At 56.3% G+C, this 21,372-nt stretch overlaps 2 protein-coding genes across 3 annotated transcripts; one reads left to right on the top strand and one right to left on the bottom strand.

Annotated features, from left to right (window-relative positions):
- Window positions 1-7,360: 7,360 nt before the first annotated feature.
- Window positions 7,361-11,465, bottom strand: HES4 (hes family bHLH transcription factor 4). 2 transcript variants are annotated; one of them, XM_077151636.1, is made up of 6 exons: window positions 11,346-11,465; window positions 11,173-11,268; window positions 10,992-11,079; window positions 9,624-10,901; window positions 8,981-9,115; window positions 7,361-8,480 (listed from the first exon to the last, which is right to left on the bottom strand). In XM_077151636.1, exons 1-4 carry the CDS (start codon window positions 11,451-11,453, stop codon window positions 10,522-10,524), a joined length of 672 nt encoding a protein of 223 aa, XP_077007751.1. In that variant the 5' UTR covers window positions 11,454-11,465; the 3' UTR covers window positions 7,361-8,480; window positions 8,981-9,115; window positions 9,624-10,521. The 2 variants fall into 2 exon arrangements, with proteins under 2 accessions (XP_077007751.1, XP_077007750.1); XM_077151635.1 differs by having other exon boundaries at window positions 7,361-9,115.
- Window positions 11,466-17,890: 6,425 nt separating this feature from the next.
- Window positions 17,891-18,808, top strand: ISG15 (ISG15 ubiquitin like modifier). The gene is made up of 2 exons (XM_077151634.1): window positions 17,891-18,132; window positions 18,227-18,808. Exons 1-2 carry the CDS (start codon window positions 18,130-18,132, stop codon window positions 18,719-18,721), a joined length of 498 nt encoding a protein of 165 aa, XP_077007749.1. The 5' UTR covers window positions 17,891-18,129; the 3' UTR covers window positions 18,722-18,808.
- Window positions 18,809-21,372: the final 2,564 nt, after the last annotated feature.

Raw genomic sequence — 21,372 nt, 5'->3', positions numbered from 1 at the left:
TTTGATGTGCCTGAATTTCATTCTGCTTATAAAGGTTACAGTAATAGGACTGAACTCATCCTGATTGGGGTGGGCCTCACCTTAACTGAAGTCACCTCAGCAAAAGGTCCTACTTACAATCCACAGGATTGGATTAAGTGTAAGAACATGGTTTGCTAGGTGTATGTAGCTCCAAACCAACACACTAGATGGCTTTTGTTTGTTTGTATTGTTCTGTTTTATCTCGATTACTGTTGAGGACTGGAGCTGTCAAGCTGTGACTTTTTCAATCAATTTTTGCTCCCAAATGGAGACTGGAAAGAGACAAGTGGAAAAAGTAGGTACTGCTTCTTAAGACTCCTCTGCTGCTTTTGCCTGAGGAGATTTGGAACTTTGGCCACCCTCAGAGCTGGCCCCCAGCGGTCTGCAGTGGTCAGCGATCAGACCACACACATCTGGATTTTCTATCACTGGAAAGCTGCACGAGGAGCCCCCGCTTCAGCCCCCACTACTGCCTGCCATGTGGATGGGGTTGGGGCAGTGTGGTGGCAGGAAGGTATTTACTGCACTCGCCAGCCTCTTCCTCCAGTGCGTCCCTGGGTGCTGCCCACTAGACTCCAGAGCTTTGGAATTGTCAATTCAGACAGTGTCTGCAATTTCAATCATTATTTTGGTGGAGGGACCAATTCCCGGAGCTTCCTACACTGCCATCTTCCTAAAATCCGTCATTATTATTTTTGTTTTAAACAATCAATACTCTTTAAAGAGATTTAAATAATAAAAAAATTGTCTTTCATATTTACCCATGTAGTTAGCATTTCCTACTCCTTTTTTTTGCTACATTTGATTTTTTTTTTCCTCCACAGAAAACACTAGAGAAACTTCAGGCCAAAAATACATCCTGAGTTTCAACAGTGTAGAGTTTTATTACATGAAGCATTAGGCAATATTAAAAGTCAATAATTTTTTATTTAAGGTATTCCAAGTGTTGAGTTTCATTCTACTGCTCATCAAACTCACCTAAGTTCCTCTGAAACTTGAGGCAAAATTTACCTTTATGATAACCCCTTTTAAAAGGAGTTCCAAACTGTTAAGACAATCTTGTCACAATTCCTTTAGTTGGTCTTGTTTTCATCTCCACTTGTGTATGGACGTACAGACCAATGCATCAAAAATTCCCTCCCTAGTATTCTTGGAAACTAATTTCTTCAAATTATTCACTGTAGGGCCTTCAGAATCAGAAGTGGTAGATCTGCAAGGTTCTCAATTTCAGACAACTTCTTACCATGTGTTTGCATCTTATTCACTACTAATTCTTCCCACAAAGTGGAGCCCTGTGGGATATGCCATACCTAAAGTCAGAAAAGTTCACTATTAGATCTTTCATACTTTTAGCAATGTTCTGTCTCGTGGTTCCTTCCCACAGATCTAATAAGTAGTTCTGTGATTAAAGCCAAGCCAAACTGTTAATTTTTTTAGGTCATTTCCTCCTCTTTTGTCCTTTGTGTAGATGTGCATTTTCATCTGGAATCGTTTTCCTTTTGCTTGAAGAATTTCCTTTAACTTATCTTGTAATGCAGGCAGGTCTGCTGGTGATGAGTTCTCTGTTTTATGTGTCTGAAAAAGCTTTATTTGCCTTCATTTGAAAGTTATTTTCATTGGGTATAGAATTCTAGATTGATAGTTCTTATCTTTCAGGAATATGAAGATGTTGTTCGACTGTCTTCTTGCTTGCATTGTTTCCAGTGAGGTATCTCCAGTATTCCTTAACTTTATTCCTCCGTAGGTAGCATATCTTTATTCTCTAGTGCCTTAAAATTCTCTCTTTATTACTATTTTGGGAGAGATTAACTTTATTGAGATATAATCCACATGCCATACAATTCACTCACTTAATATGAATAATTCAGTGTTTTCTAGTATAATCAGAGTAGTATAACTATTACCATAATTCTGGGACATTTTTGTCACCCCCTAAAAAAGCCCTCTGCCTATTAGCGACCACTCCTCATTTTTGCACACCCCCCTCAGCTCTAGGAAATCACTAATATACTTTCTATCTCTGTGCTTTGCCTATTCTGGAAATTTCATATAAATGGAACCATATAATATGTGGTCTTTTGTGACCAGCTTCATTCACGTTGACATGTTTTCAACATTCATCTGTGTTGTAGTGTGAATCAGTACTTCATTTTTGTTTCCAAATAATTCCATTGTAAGGGCATTCCATATTTCATTGATCCATTCTTCAGTTAACGGATATTTAAATTGTTTTCATTTGATAGTTATTATGAAGAGTGCTGCTATGAAAACTCATGTACAAGCTTTTCTGTGAATATAAGTTTTCCTTTTCTTTGGTACAAACTTAAGTGTGGATATTTTGGGTCATAGGGTATATCTATGTTTAACTTTCTGGGCTGGCATTCTGGAAGACTGTTCTCCAAAGTGGCTACACTAGTAATGTATGAGAACTTTAATTTCTTCCCATATGCACTAACATTTGTTATTATCTCACTTTTTTATTCTAGCAATTCTAGTGGTTGTAAATGGCATCTCACTGTGGCTTGATTTGCATCACCCTTTTGGCTGATGATATTGTGCTTATTGGCCATTTGTATATCTTCTTTGGAGAAATGTCAGTTCAACTCTTTTGCGCATTTTTATTTACTTTTTTTGGCATGAGCAGACTCCACTTTGCCCACTTTTCAATTGGGTTGTCTTCTTATTATTGAGTCATAAGTGTTCTTTATATATTCTGTATACATATCCTTTATCAGATATAAGTTTTGCAAGTATTTTCTCCCATTCTGTGGGTTGTTTTTTCTTTTTTCTTTTTCTTTCTTTTTTTTTTTTGATGCTGTCCCTTGAAGCACAAATTTTTTTTTATTTTATTGAAGTCCAATTTATTTATTTTTCTTTTGTTGCTTATGCTTATGGCTCATACATATGAAGGCTTTGTCCAAGGTCTTTGTGCTGGTTTGAAACTGTGATGTACCCCAGAAAAATCACGTTCTTTCAATCCAATCTTGTGGGGCAGACCCACTGTTGGTTGGGACCTTTTGATTAGTTTTTTCCCTGGTGATGTGACCTGCCAATTCAAAGTGGGTCTTAATCAGCTTACTGGAGCTTTTAACCAGGAAACATTTTAGAAAAGCTGATAAGCTTTTAGAGAAGCTTCGAGATACCAACAGAAAAATGCCCCCCGTATATGCTAAGCTAAGAGATGAAATCCAGAGTTGCTCTGGAGAAATTGATGAAAGCTCTGCAGATACTTAGAGAGGAAGCCACCAGAATCAGAAGCTGAAAGCAACGGAACCAGGAGCAAGGACCAAAGATGCCAGCCATGTGCCTTCCCATGTGACAGAGGCATCCCTGATGCCTTACTGTGGATATATTCATGGCCTTAGAACTGTACATCTGTAACCTAATAAATTCCCTTTATAAGAGCAATCCATTTCCAGTATATTGAAATCCAGCAGCTTTAGTAAACCGAAACAGTCCTTCATGACCCAAGGGCCCAGTGGTTGCTCCTATATTTTCTTTTAAGAATTCTATGGCATTAACTCTTGCATTTAGGTTTGTCATTCACTTTGAATTAACTTTTGTGTATGGAGTGAGAAAGGGGCCCACCTTCATTCCTTTCTACGTAGATATCCAGCTGTCCCATCATCATTTGTTGGAAGACTATTCTTTCCCTAATGAACTGTTTTGGCATCCTTGCTGTTTTGGTTTGCAAAAGCTGTCAGAAATGGACTGGCTTTAGCAATGGGGATTTATTAGCTTACAAATTTACAGTTCTAAGACCATGAAAATGTCCCAGTTAAGGCATCAACAGGACGATACCTTCTTTGAAGACCAGTTACCAGTGAGCTTGGACTGCTCCGTAAGAGAGCAATGCACCTGGTGTCATCTGCTGGCCCTTCTCTCCAGGTTTTGTCGCTTCAGCCTCGGCTGCTGTCTGTGTCTTTTCCCCTAAACTTCTCTGGGAGTTTCTCCCTATTTCATCTCTTTGCTTCTGCATCTCTTAGCTTCTGCCTTTTGTACTCTTATGAAGGACTCCACCTAGGGACCAAGACCCACCTTAAATGGGGAGGGCCACATCTTAGCTGAAGTAACCTAAGCGAAGGTCCACCCACAGGAATGGATTGAAATAACTTGACCATTTTGGGGGTCATAACAGTTGCAGACCAGCAATAGGAAGGTTTATTCCCAGACCCACTCTAAATTTATTCTATATAAGTCCATCTTTGTGCCAGTATCACACTGTCTTGATTATTGTAGGCTTGCGGTTATATTGTGAAGTCAGGAACTGTGAGCCCTCTAACATTGTTCTTTTTCAAGATTGTTTTGGCTATTCTGGGTTCCTTGGATTTCCATATCAATTTTAGGATTTGTCAGTCAATTTCCGCAGAAAAATAAAAGCTAGTTGGAACTTTGATAGTGATTGTGCTGAATCTGTAGATCAATCTGGAGAGTATTACCATCTTAACAATATTAAACCTGATCCATGAACTTGGGACATATTCACATTTATTTAGATCTTCTCTAATTTTTTAAACCATATTTTATGGTTTTCAGAGTATAAGCTTTGTTTGATTTGTTAGATTAATTCCTGAATGTTTTATTACTTTTGATGCTATTGTAAATGGAAATGCTTTCTTACTTTCATTTTCAGATGGTTCATTGTTACTGTAGAGAAATTCAATTGATTTTTGAATTTTGGTCTTGTATCCTGCAACGTTGTTGAACTTGATTATTGAATTCCTTGTATTTTCTAGATACAAGACTATACAATTTGCAAATCAAGGTAATTTCTTCCTTTCCAATCTGGATGCCTTCTCTTTCATTATCTTGCCTAATGCCTAGCTGGAACTTTATGATGATGAATGGAAGTGGCAAAAATAGACATTCTTATTCTACTGCTTTCTTAAAAACAATTCGACTATGATGTCTTGATGTAGTTTTCTTCAATTTCTTGTATTTTGAGTGTCATGGAGCTTCTTGGATCTCTGGGGTCTAAAGCCTTTATCAAATCTGGAAAATTCCTCAACCACAACCCCATTTTTGGACTCCAGTTAAATGTATGTAAGTTCTCTTGAAGTTGTCCCACAACTCACTAATGCTCTTTTCACTTTATTTTTTCCCTCTGTGGGTTTTATTTTGAATAGCTTTTATTGTTGTGTCTTCAAGTTTACTAATATTTCCCTTTACAGTGTCTGATCTTCCAAATCCAATGTATTTCTCATTTCAGACATTGTAGAGCTCATCCATAGAAGTTCATTTGGGTTTTTTTTATACCTTCCATGTTCCCTTTAACACCTTCCCTCTATCTAAGAAGAGACATCTGTGATGTAGCTTTTACTGTCCTTACTTATGAATTCTATCACCTGTAACATTTCTGGGCTGGTTTCAATTGACTGATTTTTTTTCCCCTTATTTTGGGTCACATTTTTCTGCTTTTTTTGCATGCCTAGTTATTTTTGTATTGGATGGCAGACATTACGTTTTTGGGTCCTTGCTATTTTTGCATTACTATAAATGATCTTGAGCTTTCTTTCTGGGGTGCAGTTTAATTACATGGAAGCAATTTGATCCGTTTGGGTCTTGCTTTTACATTTTATTAAGTAAGACTACAGCAGTGCTGAGTCTAATGCTCATTATTTCCCGCTGAGGACTCCACCCTGTGCTTGTGAATGACAAGGTTTTTCCAGTCTGCCTGGTGGGAGCTACACTGTTTTTGACACTGGGTGACTTCCTCCTCTAACCCTTTTGGGTGCTTCTTTTCCTGGCCTCAAGTGGTTCCCTCACAAGCCTGCTCTGATCAGACTTGCGAGAGAACTGCTGTAGCTCTCTGGAGTTTCTCCAGCCTCTCTCCTCTCTCGTGCTCTGCCTGTCGACCCTGGAGCATTGGTGCTCTAGTTTGCAAGGTGCCAGAATGCAATATAGCAGAAACAGAATGGCTTTTAAAAGGGGGAATTTATTAGTTGCAAGTTTACAGTTCTAATGTGCAAATGTCCAAGTTAAGGCATCCAGGGAAGGATATCTTGGTTCAAGAAGGCCGGTGATGTTCCGGGTTTCTCGCTCAGCTGGAAGGGCACGTGCTATGTCTGCTAGCTTTCCCTCCAGGCTCCTTCAGCAGTTTCCCCAGCGCTCTGTCCGTTCTTTCTGGGCTCTCAAGCGTTTTCTGAAATAGTCCCTCTTAAAAGGCTCTGGTAAGCAACCCCACTTGGAATGGGTGGGTCACATCTCCATGGAAACCACCCAGCTGAATGAGGACTGAAGGTCATGGCTTTCCCGGGGCCCACAGGGATCCAGGTCAGCACCCTTGGCCTCCCTGAACTCCAAACTCTGTCTCCCCAACACGGGGCTGCTGGGTCCCGCCTGGTGCCTCTTCTTTCCGTGGCCTAGAAATCCTCCACGGGGCCGTGGCAGCGCTCCCACCTCGGTGGGTCCTGCAGGGATCATGGCTTTCCTTGTCCAACGTCTCCGTCGCTCTTGCGGGAGGTGAGCGTGGTCCCTGCCACTTGGCTGGGCAGGAAGCACAGACCCCCGGTGGGGTCACAGCCCCACTTTGCGTCTGAGGCTTTGTGACCTGCCTAAGGTCACAAGAAGTAAGGGGCACCGAGGGTTCACACACACGCACATGCACGCCAGGCGGCACCCTGTGCAGGGTCTGGGGCAGGGGCCTACAGGCTTCCCAAACGCAGGGCAGCCAAGGCTGGCTTGGGCTGCAGCAGAGACAGTCAGCGTCGGCCCACCTGTGTCCCACTTCACATTCTCTCTTGACTCCGCTGCTGCTGTGAGTTCCTGCGTGCCTCTGACCAAGACAGCATGTCCTGACCGCCCTACCCAGATGCAGCCTCGTTGTGTGTGGGTGCCTCCCCCAGACACCCCGAGTGTGCATCACAGACGCAGGGGGCAGCAGCCAGGGCACCCGGCCTGTTCACACACACGCATGTGCACATGCAGCCCGGCCCTGAGATCACCGCTGCCCAGCCCTTTACAGTTCGCTTATTCCCTGCAATGCCCCATCTTTCAGTTTTGCAGAAAAAATGCAGCTCTGACTGTTAAGATACCTGAGGCCCCTTGCACGACCAGCCATGGCACGGGTCCCCGACCTGAACCTGTACCTTTACGGAGACACTGTTCATCTCCACACATGCTGAAACTGCACCTAGCTGCACACACATGCACTCATGCCTCTCATGTATCCATGTTGCAACACACACATGCACCATATCATACATACACCAGTGCACATGCACTTGTGTTGCACACATGGCACATGTGCAATATGTATGTACATAAGGCACACTGGCACCGTGCACATACCTCCAGGGCACACAGACACGCACATGTGCACACAGATGACATGGCATGCACACAGCCCACATCTGCGGACCTTCTGCTCTCCTTCCAGGCTGGCGGATGACAGCGCCCCATGCTCCCTGCGTGGCTGTCGGCTGCCCCAGCTCCTGCTGCCTCTGGTCCCTCCTACTTGGAAGATGCTGCCTCGCTGGATTTGGGCAGAACAGATTTGAGGCTGAGGCTAAGGTTCGCTGGGGGTAGTTTGAAGGAACTCACACATCCTCGGCCTCTGACCTCCGAGGGTCCCCGTGTCCTCAGGAGGGTGTCTGTGTGTGGCTGCCCAGGCCCTGACCTGTACGCTTTGCTGAGCCCCACCTATCCACAGACAGGCATCGGGGCCCCTGGCCTCAGCTAGGGCCCAGGAGTGGAGCCCAAGGCCACCAGGGGCCAACTAGGGCAGCGCACTCAGCAGAATTCCAGGAGCCCAGGTGCTCTGCTTTCCCGGCTGCAGAAAGGGCAGCGCTGCCCCGATCGGCTTGGTGGCATGGTGTCAGTGTTGAGGGAGTGGAGGAGGCCAGGTGGCCCAGCAGTGGGTTCTGGGGATCTTGGCCTTAGTCCAGGCATGGGGCTTGTGAACCCTCAACCCCAAGTCCCCATCTTGGGTGACCCCTTGGATTTCTGTCCCAGGCCAGCAAGAGAGGCCACGAGGTCCAGGGCCCTTAAGGCTGAGCCATTGGGAAATCCCACCCTGCCCTGGGTGGGAATCCCCCTTCAGAGCCCAGGCCCGCAGGCCCACAGTCAGTACTGAGGCCAGGCTGGCGGGCAGCCAGGCCTGCTGCTTGCATTTTCTCTTTGCCCAGCTGCTGCCCCTGAGTCCCTGCCCCAACCCTGCCAACTCCTTGCCCAGCCACATTGCCAGGACCCAAGTGATGGGTCCTGAGTGAGCAGGGTGCCCTGCTCTGTGTTGACCTTGTGTTTATATTGCTGCTGTTTGTATTTATTTATAGGTATCGTAATAGATGCTGTTTTTATTGCTTTGTAACAAGTTAACCTAAAATGTATCGGCTTGAAATGTGCATCTGTTATCTCAGCCATCCAATGTCTTGAGGTTCGACTGCCCAGCACATTCTCTTCCCGACTCCCTGTCACGGCTGGAGGCTAACAGTCACAGGCCCACAGAACCTTCCAGCTGGCTGCCCCCGGAATGACGAGAGACAAAGAAGTGGAGAAGGACAGATGGACAGACAGTGCTTGCTCACAACCTAACCTTGGAGTGACAGCCCCATGCCCTGCAGTGCCCTGCTGGCCACATGCCCTGGTAGGTGCCCATGACGTGGAGACCTGACTCAGTTCCCCTGGCCACCTGGGCCCTGGACCAGTGCAGCCCACGCTCCCGGAGCCAGGCCGCGAGGGGCGGGGCGGGGCAGGGGTCTCCGGTGGTGGGCTAAGTCCCTCTCACAAGCTGGGGCGCTAGACACCTCAACCCCGTCCCTACCCTGAATTTCCAAGTGCTTGGAGTTTAGCGGGACCTGCCAGGCAGACTTCTGTCACCACCAGGCCCGATTCTCTCTCCGACTCCAGCATTGTGCTGAGCTGCCGTTGAGGGGTCCCCAGCCTGGCCTCCCAAGCAGACACGGAGCGCGACACCCACGGGCAAAGGCAGGCCAGTGGGGTGCACAAGAACCCAGCATACTTTTCCTGCTGCTTGGTCCTGCCCTGGGGGGGGGGGGACTGTCACGGCCCCTGCGCCCTGTCCTGCTGGGTGTCCTGGCGAAAGGAAGTCGGGGCCCCCCTGGAGCAGTTTCCTCTGTGACTCAGCAGGTAGCGCCTGCAAAAAAAAACTAAGATAAAAACAGCTGGGGAAGAGAAGGTCCAAATCCCCCCATTTCCCCTCACCCCACCCGCTCAGCCTCTCTGAGGAGGAGGAGGGGACAGGAAAGGGTGGAGAAGGAAGAGACGGGAAGAAACATGGCACTGGAGAACCACTGGGGAGAAGACGGGTGGCCCGGGAAGGGCTGCTCTGCTGGGGAATCGCCCCCTCGGGTCAGAGGGAGAGCGATGCCCTCGAGCCTCCCCCCTCCCCGGAGCTCCCCCCAACTCCCTTGGCCTTGAGTTCAGGCTGAGCTTCTGGTGGCATCCCAGAGCTGCTGGTGCCCTCCCGCCAGGACAGGCTCCTTTGCACTGTCCACACCTCCTCTCTCTGTCCAGGCTCTGCCCAGGCCCAGCTTGGCGTCGGGTGGGGGTGGCTACTTTGAGAGTGGCGTGGAGGGAGCCAGAGCCGCCGTGCGCATTGCCTAAGGGCATGGCGGCTGTGCAGGGCGCTGCCGCGGACTCACCCCCTCCTCCTGGCCCAGCCTCTGGGCGCGGAAATGGCCGTCAGCACAGCCTGGGCACCACAGGGTCACTCCTCATCGGGGCCTGTGCGCCTTGGCGGCCGGAGCAAGGTGCGACTCCCAGGTCAGTGGCCGCTGTGCAGCGCTGCCTGGTGGCCTCTGGCTCTCACACGGTGGGTGAGGCTGGCACACCAGTCCCCTCCCATGGAGGGGTGGGGGTGGGGTCACCGCAGGGCCTGGTCCTGTGAGGCAGCCCCCCGAGCCCGGCCCCAGAGCCCTGTCCTGGTGGGTGTCCCAGGCACACGCTCACCTGTGGATGGGTCCTGGAGGGTTTGCTCTGAACCCAGAAACCAAACAGGTGAGGCTGGTAGACCCAGTCCACGCAGGTCACCCCAGCCAGAACTGCAGCCCAGGGCAGAAAGCAGGTGCCCCTCGCCCTAGCGGAGCAGCCATGGCCACATGCCCTCACCTTGCAGGGCCCCCGATGCGGCCTGGAAAGGCACCGTTTACAGAGCAGCTCCCTTCCAGCCCCGTGGGGCTCCCTCGGGAAGTCGGGGGCTTCCCCCTTCCTGCCTGGCCACAGGGGTCCCTCACACCTCACACCCCAAGGCTGGCCTCTGGCTCCAGGGCAGATCCAGGCAGAGCCATTGGGTGTTGGCGAGGAGGCAGAGGCGGGAAGGGCCGCCCAGAGCCCACCGAGTCCCCCGCCTCCAGAACCAGGCTCCCTAGGCGCGACCCTCCCGGGAACCAGGTTCTGACCCTCAGGCACCTTCCACAAAGGCGTTTCCCGTTTGAATTTAAAAAAACAAAACAAAACAAAACCTTCCACGCAGCCTCTGGCAGTAAATATTTCGGGGCACAGTCTCTGCAAGGTACCTCGGCCCCAGCGCGGAGCGCGGCCTCACCGCAGCCATGGCCTCCAGGGCGCACAGTGGCCCTGCGCTCCAGCGCGGGGGTCGGCGGCGGGTGGTGGGGTCAGTCCGGGCGGGAGCACGAAGGCGGCCCCAGAGCCCGGCAGCGGGGAGGGACCCCCGAGCGTGGGCAGCCGTGGGCGTCTGGCGAAGGTGTCTGGCGCCTGGGCCTCGGCGGCGGCGGGCGACAGGGCCTGGCGACGTGAAGGGCCCAGCTGGCCCAGGCAGGCCGCCAGGTGGCCCAGCAGGCGGGAGCGCACGTCGGCTGGGACGCCCTCGCAGCCGGCCAGGAAGCGGCTCACCTCGGCCAGGCACTCGTTGAAGCCCGCGCGGTACTTGCCCAGGACCGCAGGGTCAGCGTTGAGTGCGGCTGCAAGGGCGGCAGGGGCTTGCTGTGGGTGGCCTGGGTGCTGGGCGCTTCCGCTTCCCTCCCTCCTGCCCGCGCCCGCTCGCGCCTCACCTGTCACCTGCACGCGCCGTAGGCTCTGTAGATGCCTCACCGTCATCTCCAGGATGTCTGCTTTCTCCAGCTTTGCATGGCGGGAACTCTGGCGGCAGGGACGGGGGGAGGCTGTAGCCAGCCATGCCCTGGCCTCGGCCCCCCCGCCCCTGGGTGCCGCCACTCCCGCGCCGGGACTCACCTCTTTCCTGAGGGCGTCCAGGATAAGGGTCTTGAGCTGGGCGAGGCTGTCGTTGATGCGCGCTCGGCGCCGCTTCTCCATCACCGGCTTGGAGGACTGCGGGTCGAGCTGTGGCTGAGCCCCGGGTCCGGCCGCCCCCACTCCACGTCCCCCCTCGCCGGCCAAGACCCCACCTTGCGGTGATCGGTCGCACTCCGAGGCTTGTCCGGGGTCCGGCTGGCGCTGGCGGGCGCTGCAGTCAGCGGCGAGGCGCTCGGCTGCTCCGGGGCGTCCGCGGGCATGGTGTGTCCCACGCGGTGCGCTCGGCGGATCCCGGCTGCAAGCGCGCGCGGCGCTTTAAGGCCCGCGGCCCGGCGCGCTGGGCTGTGTGAACCCGGCTCCGCATTCTTTCCCACACTCGCGCCGCCAATGGCAGGACGCGCGAGGCCGCCGCCCCCGCCAACCGTCCGTCAAGCGCGCGGCGGGCGACAAAAGAGGGTCGGGGACCCCCGCCCGCGTCCAGTCTGGCACCGCCGAGGCGGGGCGGGGAGCCCTCCCCGCGGGGGGCTGTGAACCGCCGCGCCCCTCCCCCACCGCTTCCGGCAGCGCGCCGGTGGGGCCTGGGGCTCCCATGGCCCCCCTTCCCGCGGAACAGGGGCCACGGAGTTGACGGGGGTGGGGAAATCTACAAAGACCCGAGGCCTCACACCGGACCTGGAGCGTCTGTGGGCAGCCCTGCGCGGTGGACTCTGACCTGCGCCTCTGCCCAGTCTCCGGGCCCCCCACGCGCGGTGTTATGCCGCCCCTCCCCTTCTGCCGCCGCTGCTCTCTGCCCACCCAGTCACCCAGTCCTCACGAGCACTTACGAGGTGACTGCTGCCCCACCCCCCACCCCTCTCTTCCCTTAGCACCCAGCGTGGGGCCTGCAACACAATAGGGAGGGGCCAGCCCACAGCGGCCACCGGGCCAGGTAGAAGTGGGGAGGGGGCTCTACTGGTCGAGTCACCAGGCAGAAAGGTGGCCCCTGGCCACCCAGATGAGCTTCCTCATGGCAGGGCCGGCAGTGTGACACCGCAGGCGGGGCCTGGTGGAGCAGAGTGTGACAGCGCAGGCGGAGCGTCGTGGAGCAGAGTGTGACACTGCAGGCGGGGCGCCATGGAGCGGTGTGTGACACTGCAGGCGGGGCGTCGTGGAGCAGAGTGTGACACTGCAGGCAGGGCGTCGTGGAGCAGAGTGTGACACTGCAGGTGGGGTGTCGTGGAGCAGAGTGTGACACTGCAGGCAGGGTGTCGAGCAGAATGTGACAGCGCAGGCGGGGCCTGGTGGAACAGAGTGTGACACTGCAGGTGGGGCGCTGTGGAGCAGAGTGTGACACCGCAGGCAGGGTGTCGTGGAGCAGAGTGTGACACCACAGGCGTGGCGTCGTGGAGCAGAGTGTGACACTGCAGGCGGGGTGTCGTGGAGCAGAGTGTGACACTGCAGGCGGGGCGTCGTGGAGCAGAGTGTGACACTGCAGGCAGGGCATCGTGGAGCAGAGTGTGACACCGCAGGCGTGGCGTCGTGGAGCAGAGTGTGACACTGCAGGCGGAGCGTCGTGGAACAGAGTGTGACACTGCAGGCGGAACGTCATGGAGCAGAGTGTGACACTGCAGGCGGGACGCCATGGAGCAGAGTGTGATACCGCAGGCGGAGCGTCGTGGAGCAGAGTGTGACACTGCAGGCGGGGTGCCATGGAGCAGAGTGTGACACCGCAGGCGTGGCGTCGTGGAGCAGAGTGTGACACCACAGGCGGGGCGCTGTGGAGCAGTGTGTGACACTGCAGGCGGAGCGTTGTGGAGCAGAGTGTGACAGCGCAGGCGGGGCCTGGTGGAGCAGAGTGTGACACCGCAGGTGGGGCGTCGTGGAGCAGAGTGTGACAGCGCAGGCAGGGCGCCATGGAACAGTGTGTGACACTGCAGGTGGGGCGTCGTGGAGCAGAGTGCAGTGGTGGCCGGTGGCAAGCTGGCGACACAGCCAGGTAGGTACTCAGGTGACGTGCGGGGAGGATGCAGGCCTGTGGGGGCGGTGGCCTGGACCTTGATGTCCACTTTTAGTGTCGGCTGCCACAGGCTTTGTCTGGGACGGGTCTGGGGGCCTGGGGGACTGTCTCAGCCACTGTGGGAGTGGACGGTTGTCTCCTGAGGTGTGAAACTCGGGCTGGCAGGTTCACGCTGCCCGTATTCGTGCCCCTAGGGAATCCCGACACCTGGGGCCTCCCCTAGAAGCCTCTTCTCCTCTCTGAGACCAACCCTTCTCCGACAGGCTCTAGTCCCATGCGTCCTTCGGGAAGCCCTCCCTGATCCCGGCCTTAAACTGGCCCTAACTCAGGCCTCTGCAGCTGTGGCTAGCCCGGGGCCAGGCGGGGGAAGGTTCTGGAGCTGAGCGACAGCGGCAGATAGAAGAGACCGTGTCCTGGCTTCCTGTCAGGAGGGGTGCTCAGCCTGTCCCTTCGGCGAAGACACAGCACCGGGAGAGATGTTTCCTGTGCTGCGGACTCGGGGGCTGGAATTCAGCCTGGAGATGCGGCAGCAAGAGCCTGTGCCTCGTTTGTGTGATGGTTTCACAGAGGGGCACATGTCTAAACCCAACATCCCGTGTTCCGTAGGGGCAGTTTGTCGGATGTCAGTTGTGCCTCGTTCACGTTGTGAAGAGTCAGACTCAAGGCTCTCCCAGTCCTGAGCGTCCTGTCTGGTCAGCCTCACGGCCCTAGATTCAGGGGTGCTCAGTCAGACAACTGGATTTATGATTTTAAGAAGAAAGATAGGAGCATGCTGTTGAATTTGTTAACAAGTTAGGATATTCTAGAACTTAAGATTTATATGTTTAATTTCATTAAACTGACACGGCGCACTCAGCAGGGACAGATGCTTCTTCCTGTGCAGCCTCCACGAGCAGCTCCTGCTGGTGTACGGCCGCTGGGAGGGTGAGAAGCCGAGTGTACCTTGTCAGTTCTGTGGGGAGAGGAGAGTGTGTGTGCACGTGTGTGTGCATGCGTGCAGGTGTGCACGTGCGTGTGCATGTGTGTGCGTGTGTGTGTGTGTGCCTGCCCTTCTTTTTCCACTTTTAAACGGGATGGTCAGGAAAGTCCTCATCAAGTCGGCTTGGAGGGGGGAAGCAGTGTGGGGGGGTGTGAGTGTTCTGGGGGGGAAGCAAGTGCAGGGACCTGTGGAGGACAGGGGCGGAGTGGCACCTAGGGAAGGGTCCTGGTGCCACTGGGTGGAGGGCAGACTCGGGGGCAGTGGCAGGGGAGGGGTCTGCGGTCACCGCAGGGAGAGGTGAGGGCCGGGTCTTCAGGGGACGGCGCTCGGGCAAGGGTCCCTGTGGTGCTGCTGGGCAGGTGAGGGACTCGAGAGCAAAACCAAGCCAGCCAGGCATTGCTGGGGCCGAGCGTCCTCTCCCAGGAGCTGCAGGTGGGACCGTGTCTCCTCGGGTGCCTGCTTGGCCTGGAGCGGCCTGGGGCCTGGAATCCACACAGCGGGGGCAGTTTGGGGCAGACCTGGGCCCTGCCAGGCCTATTCCTGACCCTCAGAAGCTCCTTTGGCCACCATGGGTAGGGGTGATTTGCTGTGTAGCAAGCGATAAGCTGTGCAGGCCTAGAATCTCTTTTCTAAGCCCAGCGAGCACAGAAATTCTGTATCCTGTGCCTGGCAGTTCTGGGAGCTGCAGTTATCAAGGTGGGCGCCCTGGGCCAGGAGGACCTGCCTCTCACCTCTGCCTCGAGAGCACCTGCAGCTGCGCCCCCCCCCCACAAGCTTCCTTCTTTCTGCCCTCCCTCCTCCTCGCTCCCTCCCCCTCCTCTTCCCCCTACTTCCCCCTCCTCCTCTCCCTCCTCCTTCTCCCCCTTCTCCCTCCCTCCTCCTCCTCCTCCCCTCCTCCTCCCCCTCCTCCCCCTCCTCCCCTCCTCTCTCCCTCCTCCTCCTCCTCCTCTTCCCTCCTCCCCACCCTCCTCCCTCTATCTCATCTCTTGGCCTGTTCTGCTCAGTACCAAGGCCTTGTCTTCAAGTTCCCTGGGCCAGGATGGGGGTATAACTCCAGGACCCTGGTTCCTGGGTGGCACTGGCCTCAGGATACACCTCCCTCGGAAGGCGCTGGTGCTGCTGTGTTGCCCGGCTGTGGCCGCTTTGCTGGGCAGGGACCGGGTCATTTTGGGGTTCTTCCTGAGCCACCTGCCTGGAGCCCGGCAGCTCTTCCAGCCCTTGGGTGGGTGTTGGTTTCTGTGGCTGTGTCAGTTTTTAGTGAGAGGGGGGTACTCTCCAAAAAGGAGAAGTCCCGCAGATAGAGCACAGGAGCCTAAGAAAAAGTCTAAAATTTTGAATTTGTAACTTAAATATATTCAACATAAACTTTAAAATATCTAAGTAGGCAATTCTAACTTTTTTGTGTTGGAAGGGTCTGTCGCTAATATGGGGTAGGGAGATGCATCTATTTGATGTTCTGGAGAGGTTGGGCTCTCTAGGTCTCAGGACTTATCTGGACTAGGGACCCATCTGGAGGTTGTAGGTTTCTGTAAAGTTACTCTAGTGCATGGAACCCTTGTGGAATCTTGTATATTTATTGCCCGAGGAGTTCTTTAGAATTGGCTGGAACGGTCCTGGTTGGGGGTTGGCAGGTTATGACAGGTAGCAAGGTCTAACTGAAGTTTGCGTAATAGCAACCTCCAGAGTAGCCTCTTGACTCTGTCTGAACTCTCTCTGCTCTGTTTCTTGTAAGCCTGCGGTTTTCTTCTCACAATAGCAATACAGTTTACGCATGGGAAGAGTCAAGATATAAATTTAAAATAATAGAAAGAACGAAATTAAACATCCCCTCAACAATTTTGAGGTCCATGTGCCTTTTTATGATGGGGAGAGGGTCCAGGGTTCATAGGCAGAACAATTATGCTTTTTCCACCTTTTTTGTTTCCAACTTATTTTAGGCTAACTTGTACCTCTTCTGTGCTGTTTCTAATGGTAAAAAATAGAGCCATCCACATATCCAATAGTGGGGAATTGGTTAACTGAATTACAGTCTATTCTATAATTGATTCATTATTCTGTGCGGAGCATATGCAGCCATTCAAAAAACCTAAAATGTATCTGTCAGCCTCTCAGATATTTAGGATACACCTTCCCATGAGCCAAACAGGGCCCAACACAGGGAGGCCGATAGTATGCGTTTGTATTTTTTTTTTAATTGAGGGGAAATTTATGTATCACAAAACTAATCGTTTTAAGGTGAGAGGTCAGAGCATTTAGCACATTCACAAAGCTGTGCACCGCCACCTCTGTCCGGGCCCGAGCCCCTCCTCTGTGGGGCAGGGGCGCTCCTTTCCCAGCCCCACAGTCGGGAGCCCCCGTCCCACTCTGGTGGTTTGAGGCTGTGCGCCCAGAAAACCTCACCATCCTCAGGCCAGTTGTCCCCCATGACGGTGGGCCTGTGGGGTGTCACTTCCAAGGGGCTGCCCCAGGTGGGGCGACACCCTGCAGCCTGCAGGGGTTCCAGGAGGCGGACAGCAGGACGCGGGACCAGAGAAGAAGCTGGAAGCAGGCGCCGGGCTGTGCCACAGAGGGCGCCAGCCCACTCTAGACGTTCCCACGGCCTCCGCCTCTTGTGACAGCCAACCCGTCTCTGGTCGGCCGTCCCTTGGCCGCCTCAGCCAGCCAAGGCAGTGCCTATCGGTTTGGCTGTTCCGTACTCTCGTCTAAATTGTCAATATCACGGGGCCTTCGGCTCTGGGCCCCTTGCACTGGGCATGGTGCTTTGAGGTTCTTCCACTTAGCAGCAGTCGCAGCACCTCATTCCCTTCGTGGCTGCGTAATATTCCATTGTCGGATGTTGTGGGGTGAGACGCAAGCCCCAGAAGACATGCTCCAGTGCCCCTCTGCCCAGCGTGGAAATAGCACTGGGGGTCCCGACCCCTAGTGCTGGCACGCTTTGCCGAAGGAAAAGGTGGAATGAAGGAAAAGGTCCCCGTGGTCGAAGTCCAGCTCCCCAAGACTGCAGCCAGCAGCCTTCTTTGGAGACCTTGATGGGCTCGTGCCCTGCTGGGCGCACCCCCAGGGCACCAGGAGGGCAGGGGCCACTTGCTCCGAGCCTCTGCAGGCCACCGGGCCCTGGGAAGGCCGCAGAAGCCGAGGAGCTGCCGGGCGCCCCACAGCCACTGCCCACTGCTGCCCCAGCTCCGCACCTCCATTCTCCGGTGGCGTGGGGCACCCCACACGCACCCCTGGTGTGGGGTGCCACTCGCTGTGGTCTGAAAGTGCATTTTGCTAGTGGCTAACGATGTCGGTCAAACCTCCATCTTCTTTGAGAGATGTCTGTCAATGCCCGTTTGCGTTGGGTTGCTTGTCTTTTTGTGGTTGACTTGTAAGGCTTCCAGACCCTGATCAGATACAGGATTCGCAAATATTTTCTCCCATCCTGTGGGTTTGGTTCACTTATTTGATAATGCCCATAAGTTCATTTTTGTGCAAAATGAAAAATAAAGCTCTTCATAAAAAGAGAATCTGAATATATACTGTCCTAAATCCACGGCGAGGACCTGTGTGCACTTTGGATTGTGCTTTCCCTTTTTGTGCCTGAATAAGCTGGCAACGCCTCCCGCGTTCACTCACTTGCGGGGAGTACAATGCGAGCCGGCGTTGGCAGGCACTGGTTCCCGGCCTGGGATCTCGCTAAGGCCGGGAAGCGCCCGCACCGGAGCTTTCTGCGGGGACGGGGCGGGGGCTGCCTGGTGTCTGTTTTGGTTTTGCGTCCGCGGGGGCACGGCTTGGGAAACGGAAACCGAAACCGAAGCGGCCGGGGCGGCCGGTGCCTCCGCGCCGACTCCACCCCGCGTGTGACGTGAGCGCCCCGGGCCATAAAAGGGCTGCGCCGGGCTGGGGCCGCTACGAGACTCGAGGAGCTGAGCGGCCGGCGGGAAGCAGTGTCCGGGACCTCGGTCTGGAGGAAGCAGCAGCCATGGTGAGGCGGGGGCCGGGGTGGGGGGGTGGGGGGCTCGAGCCCTAAACCCCTTGGGGGAGGCCGCAGTGTCTGAGCGCTCACGCTGTCCCCGCAGGGCAGGGACCTGACAGTGAAGATGCTGGACGGCAAGGAGTTCGCGATGCCCCTGAACGACTCCACGATGGCGTCGGAGCTGCGGCAGCAGATCGCCCAGAGGTGGGGCGTGCCGGCTTTCCAGCAGCGGCTGGCGGTGCACCCCAACGGCGGGGCGCTGCAGGATGGGGTGCCCCTGGTCAGGCAGGGCCTGGGCCCCGGCAGCACGGTCCTGCTGGTAGTGCAGAGCGCTGACGAGCCCCTGAACATCCTGGTGAGGGACAGCAGAGGTCGCAACAGCTCCTACGAGGTCCGGCTGGGGCAGACCGTGGGTGAGCTGAAGCAGCAGGTGTGCCGGCGCCAGAACGTCCAGGCCGACCTCTTCTGGCTGAGCTTCGAGGGGCGGCCGATGGAGGACCCACAGCCACTGGGGGAGTACGGCCTCGAGTCCCAGAGCACCGTGTTCATGAACCTGCGTCTGCGGGGGGGTGGGGCGCGGCCCGAGGTGCTGCACTGAGGCTCCCTGCCCAGTTGTAATCCCACCCCGACCTGAAGCCTGGACAGTCAGGCGACAGTAATAAATGCTGACCCACACCGAGAAGCAGGGGCCTCGCATGTCTTCTCACCTTGTCCTAGCATCCCTGTGTCTGCCCCTGGCACCCCATTCTCGTGTCTGTCTGGCCCAGGGTGGCTCATGTTGGTAACCAAGGGGCAGGACCTCCCAGTCACAGGGTCAGAGCCTGGTGGCAGCAGATCGGTGGCCTTCTCCCCTCCGCGGACACTACAGACAGCTGCCCCCGCGCGCTGGGGACGCCCTCCTCTGAGGGAGAGAAGGGTTGCCGTCGGCCGTGTGAGCTCTGCAGGCCCTGCCCAGCCTCTGCACACCTGGGGCCTCAGAGCCCCCCAAGAAGATGGTGGACATGGGCCCTGGCCTGATCGGGTGGGTTGTGAGGGAGCTAGGGCTCAGGGGTCAACAAGAGAGCCCCCACCTCCTTCAGGGCTGAGCAGACCCACTTACTGGAGAGGCCATGGCCTTCCCAGACGGGGTGGCTCCCTTGGGCACATTGACAGCCCCTTCCTCACAGGATGCTTCTTGTCCCCTGATTCTGTGCCAGTTTCCCAAATGGGGCGCAGGTGGCCAGGCCTGGGCTGTCTTGGACTCAGGAGAGAGGTGGGGGTGGGCATGCACCTTTCGGGACAGACTGGACAGAGGCCATGGTCCTGGGGAGCTCTCAGGGGTCAGCTCTTCCACACCGATTTGGCTAGAGACCCACAAGCCCCTTCTGGTCAGTGTGTGTGGTGGGAGTCCATTCTGGGCTGGGTTCCCAGTTCTGGGTGGGCTGTGGCCACTCTCCGTGGACATGTGGACGTGGGGGTGGGGGCAGGGAGGGGGTGTTTCCAGACTCCAGCCTTGTTTCTTGGGTCTCATCATCCCACCTTTGGGCCTGACCTGTGCTGGGTGGAACTACTGGCCCAGGTGTGTGCCCGCCCCTTTTCCCGGCCAAGATGGGGGTGGGGTGGGGGGTGGTTTCTCCAGAAGGGTCTCCCGCAGGTCACTCTCCACAGCCTCTGGGTGGGAAATCCGTGGCTGGCTTGGGGTGCAGGCTGCAGTGCAGACTCAGCCCGGGGGGAACAGAGTGGGTTTCCTTTGCCCCCACCCCATCTTCAGCTGCCAGCCTCTGACTTGGACTCCCTGGGCCTCGGTTTACCGCCTACCTGGCCCGGCCAAGCTGGAGAAGAGTCTCTGCGGGGCCTGGGAGGGGCGTGGCCGGCGGCCCAGTGACGGAGTCGCCCCATAAGGACGGCAGGAGGCGCCGTCCGGCCTGCAGTGGGGCCCGAGCCCCGGGCGGTGCCAGCTAATTCCCGCAGCGCCCCGCTCGCAGGGCCCCGGCCAGTCCAGGGTCGCCCCCGCGGACCGGCGGTGGGGTGTCGCGGTTCCTGCGGCCCGGGGAGTGCGCCGCTGCGCAGGGCCGAGGAGTCAGGCGGCCTCCGGCCCCGCCCCCGCGGCCAGGGGGTCAGGGCGGCTCCCAGCCCAGCGCCGCCTCGAGCTCCTTGGAAGTCCCGTCACGTCCCTTCCAGATCATACATTAACGCGACTTCAGCCGCATTTCCTGGAGAGGGAGGCCCGGGAGAGGGAGGGGCGTCTGTCCGCGGAGAAACGCCGCCGCCGATCGCTCGCCCCCGGCCCGCCCCCCGCGCCCGGGCCCCGCCTGCGGCCCGCGCCGCTCTCCCGGCGCTTTGTTCGCGGAGAGCGCGAGTTGGAGGGCCCCGGGCTGGCCGGGGGCTGGCCGGGGGCTGGCCGGGGGAGGGGCTTCTGGTGCCCCGCCCCCTCCCCGCCTCCCGGAGCCGCGGCCGGTCCTGTCCAGTCCCGTTCCCGGCGCGGCCCGGCCCGCGCGCTCCGCCGTCCTCGGCCCCCGCCCGCGCCGCGCCATGGCGAGCCTGCGGCCGCTGCTGCTGCTTCTGGCGGTGGCCGCGCGCGCCCTGCCCGGCGCCGGCGGGACGTGTCCCGAGCGGGCGCTGGAGCGGCGGGAGGAGGAAGCGAACGTGGTGCTCACGGGCACGGTGGAGGAGATTCTCAACGTGGACCCGGTGCAGCACACCTACTCGTGCAAGGTGGGCCCCCGGTACCCCGACCGCCCCCCAGCGGCTCCCCGGCCCCCCAGGCCCCCTTGAGCGCCTCGTCCCCCCGGCCGCGGCCCTGCCCTCGCGATGCCGCCTCCGCGGCGACCCCGCCCCCAGGTCGTGGGAACTGGCCGCGACACTCCGCAGCCCCCTTGCGGCCCCCTTGGCGGCCGCCGAGTCCCGAATGTTCCCGCGCGCGACGGGCTGGTTCCTGCAGTGCCGCTGCGGTGCCTCCCTCCTCGGCGCGCCGACCTAGGAGACCCTGTCGGGTTTGCCCCGTGAGAAGCAAGCGCACCCCCCACGGCCACCGCGCCGCCCCCACCCTAGCCAAAGAAAGGAAGTGGGATGAGGGAGGTTGGGGCCGGTGGGCTGGGCGGCCCCCCCCAGAGGCCTTAGCAGGGGAAAGAGGGGTTGGGCAGAGAGATGGGGTGCATGGCTGAGCCCCCCAACCCCAGGAAGGCCCGGGGAAGGGGACGGGTGCTGTCGAGAGGCGTTTGGGGCCCATCCTGAGCCACAGGGGGTCAGGGCCAGGTGCACGTGCCCCCC

This window comes from Tamandua tetradactyla, chromosome 2, assembly GCF_023851605.1.
Source record: "Tamandua tetradactyla isolate mTamTet1 chromosome 2, mTamTet1.pri, whole genome shotgun sequence".
Classification (NCBI taxonomy): Eukaryota; Metazoa; Chordata; class Mammalia; order Pilosa; family Myrmecophagidae; genus Tamandua; species Tamandua tetradactyla.
Note: the sequence above shows the minus strand (reverse complement) of the source record. Positions and strands in the feature narration are given on the sequence as shown.

Bases quoted from the DNA above. Each gene is read 5' to 3' on its own strand.
- HES4 (XM_077151635.1), bottom strand. From the start codon at position 11,453: ATGCCCGCGGACGCCCCGGAGCAGCCGAGCGCCTCGCCGCTGACTGCA. The intron at 11,269-11,345 runs GTGGGGTCTTGG...CTCGACCCGCAG, and splicing joins GTGCGACCGATCACCGCAAG to TCCTCCAAGCCGGTGATGGA. The intron at 10,902-10,991 runs GTGAGGCGCGAG...CCGCCCTTGCAG, and splicing joins ACGGCGCGTGCAGGTGACAG to CCGCACTCAACGCTGACCCT.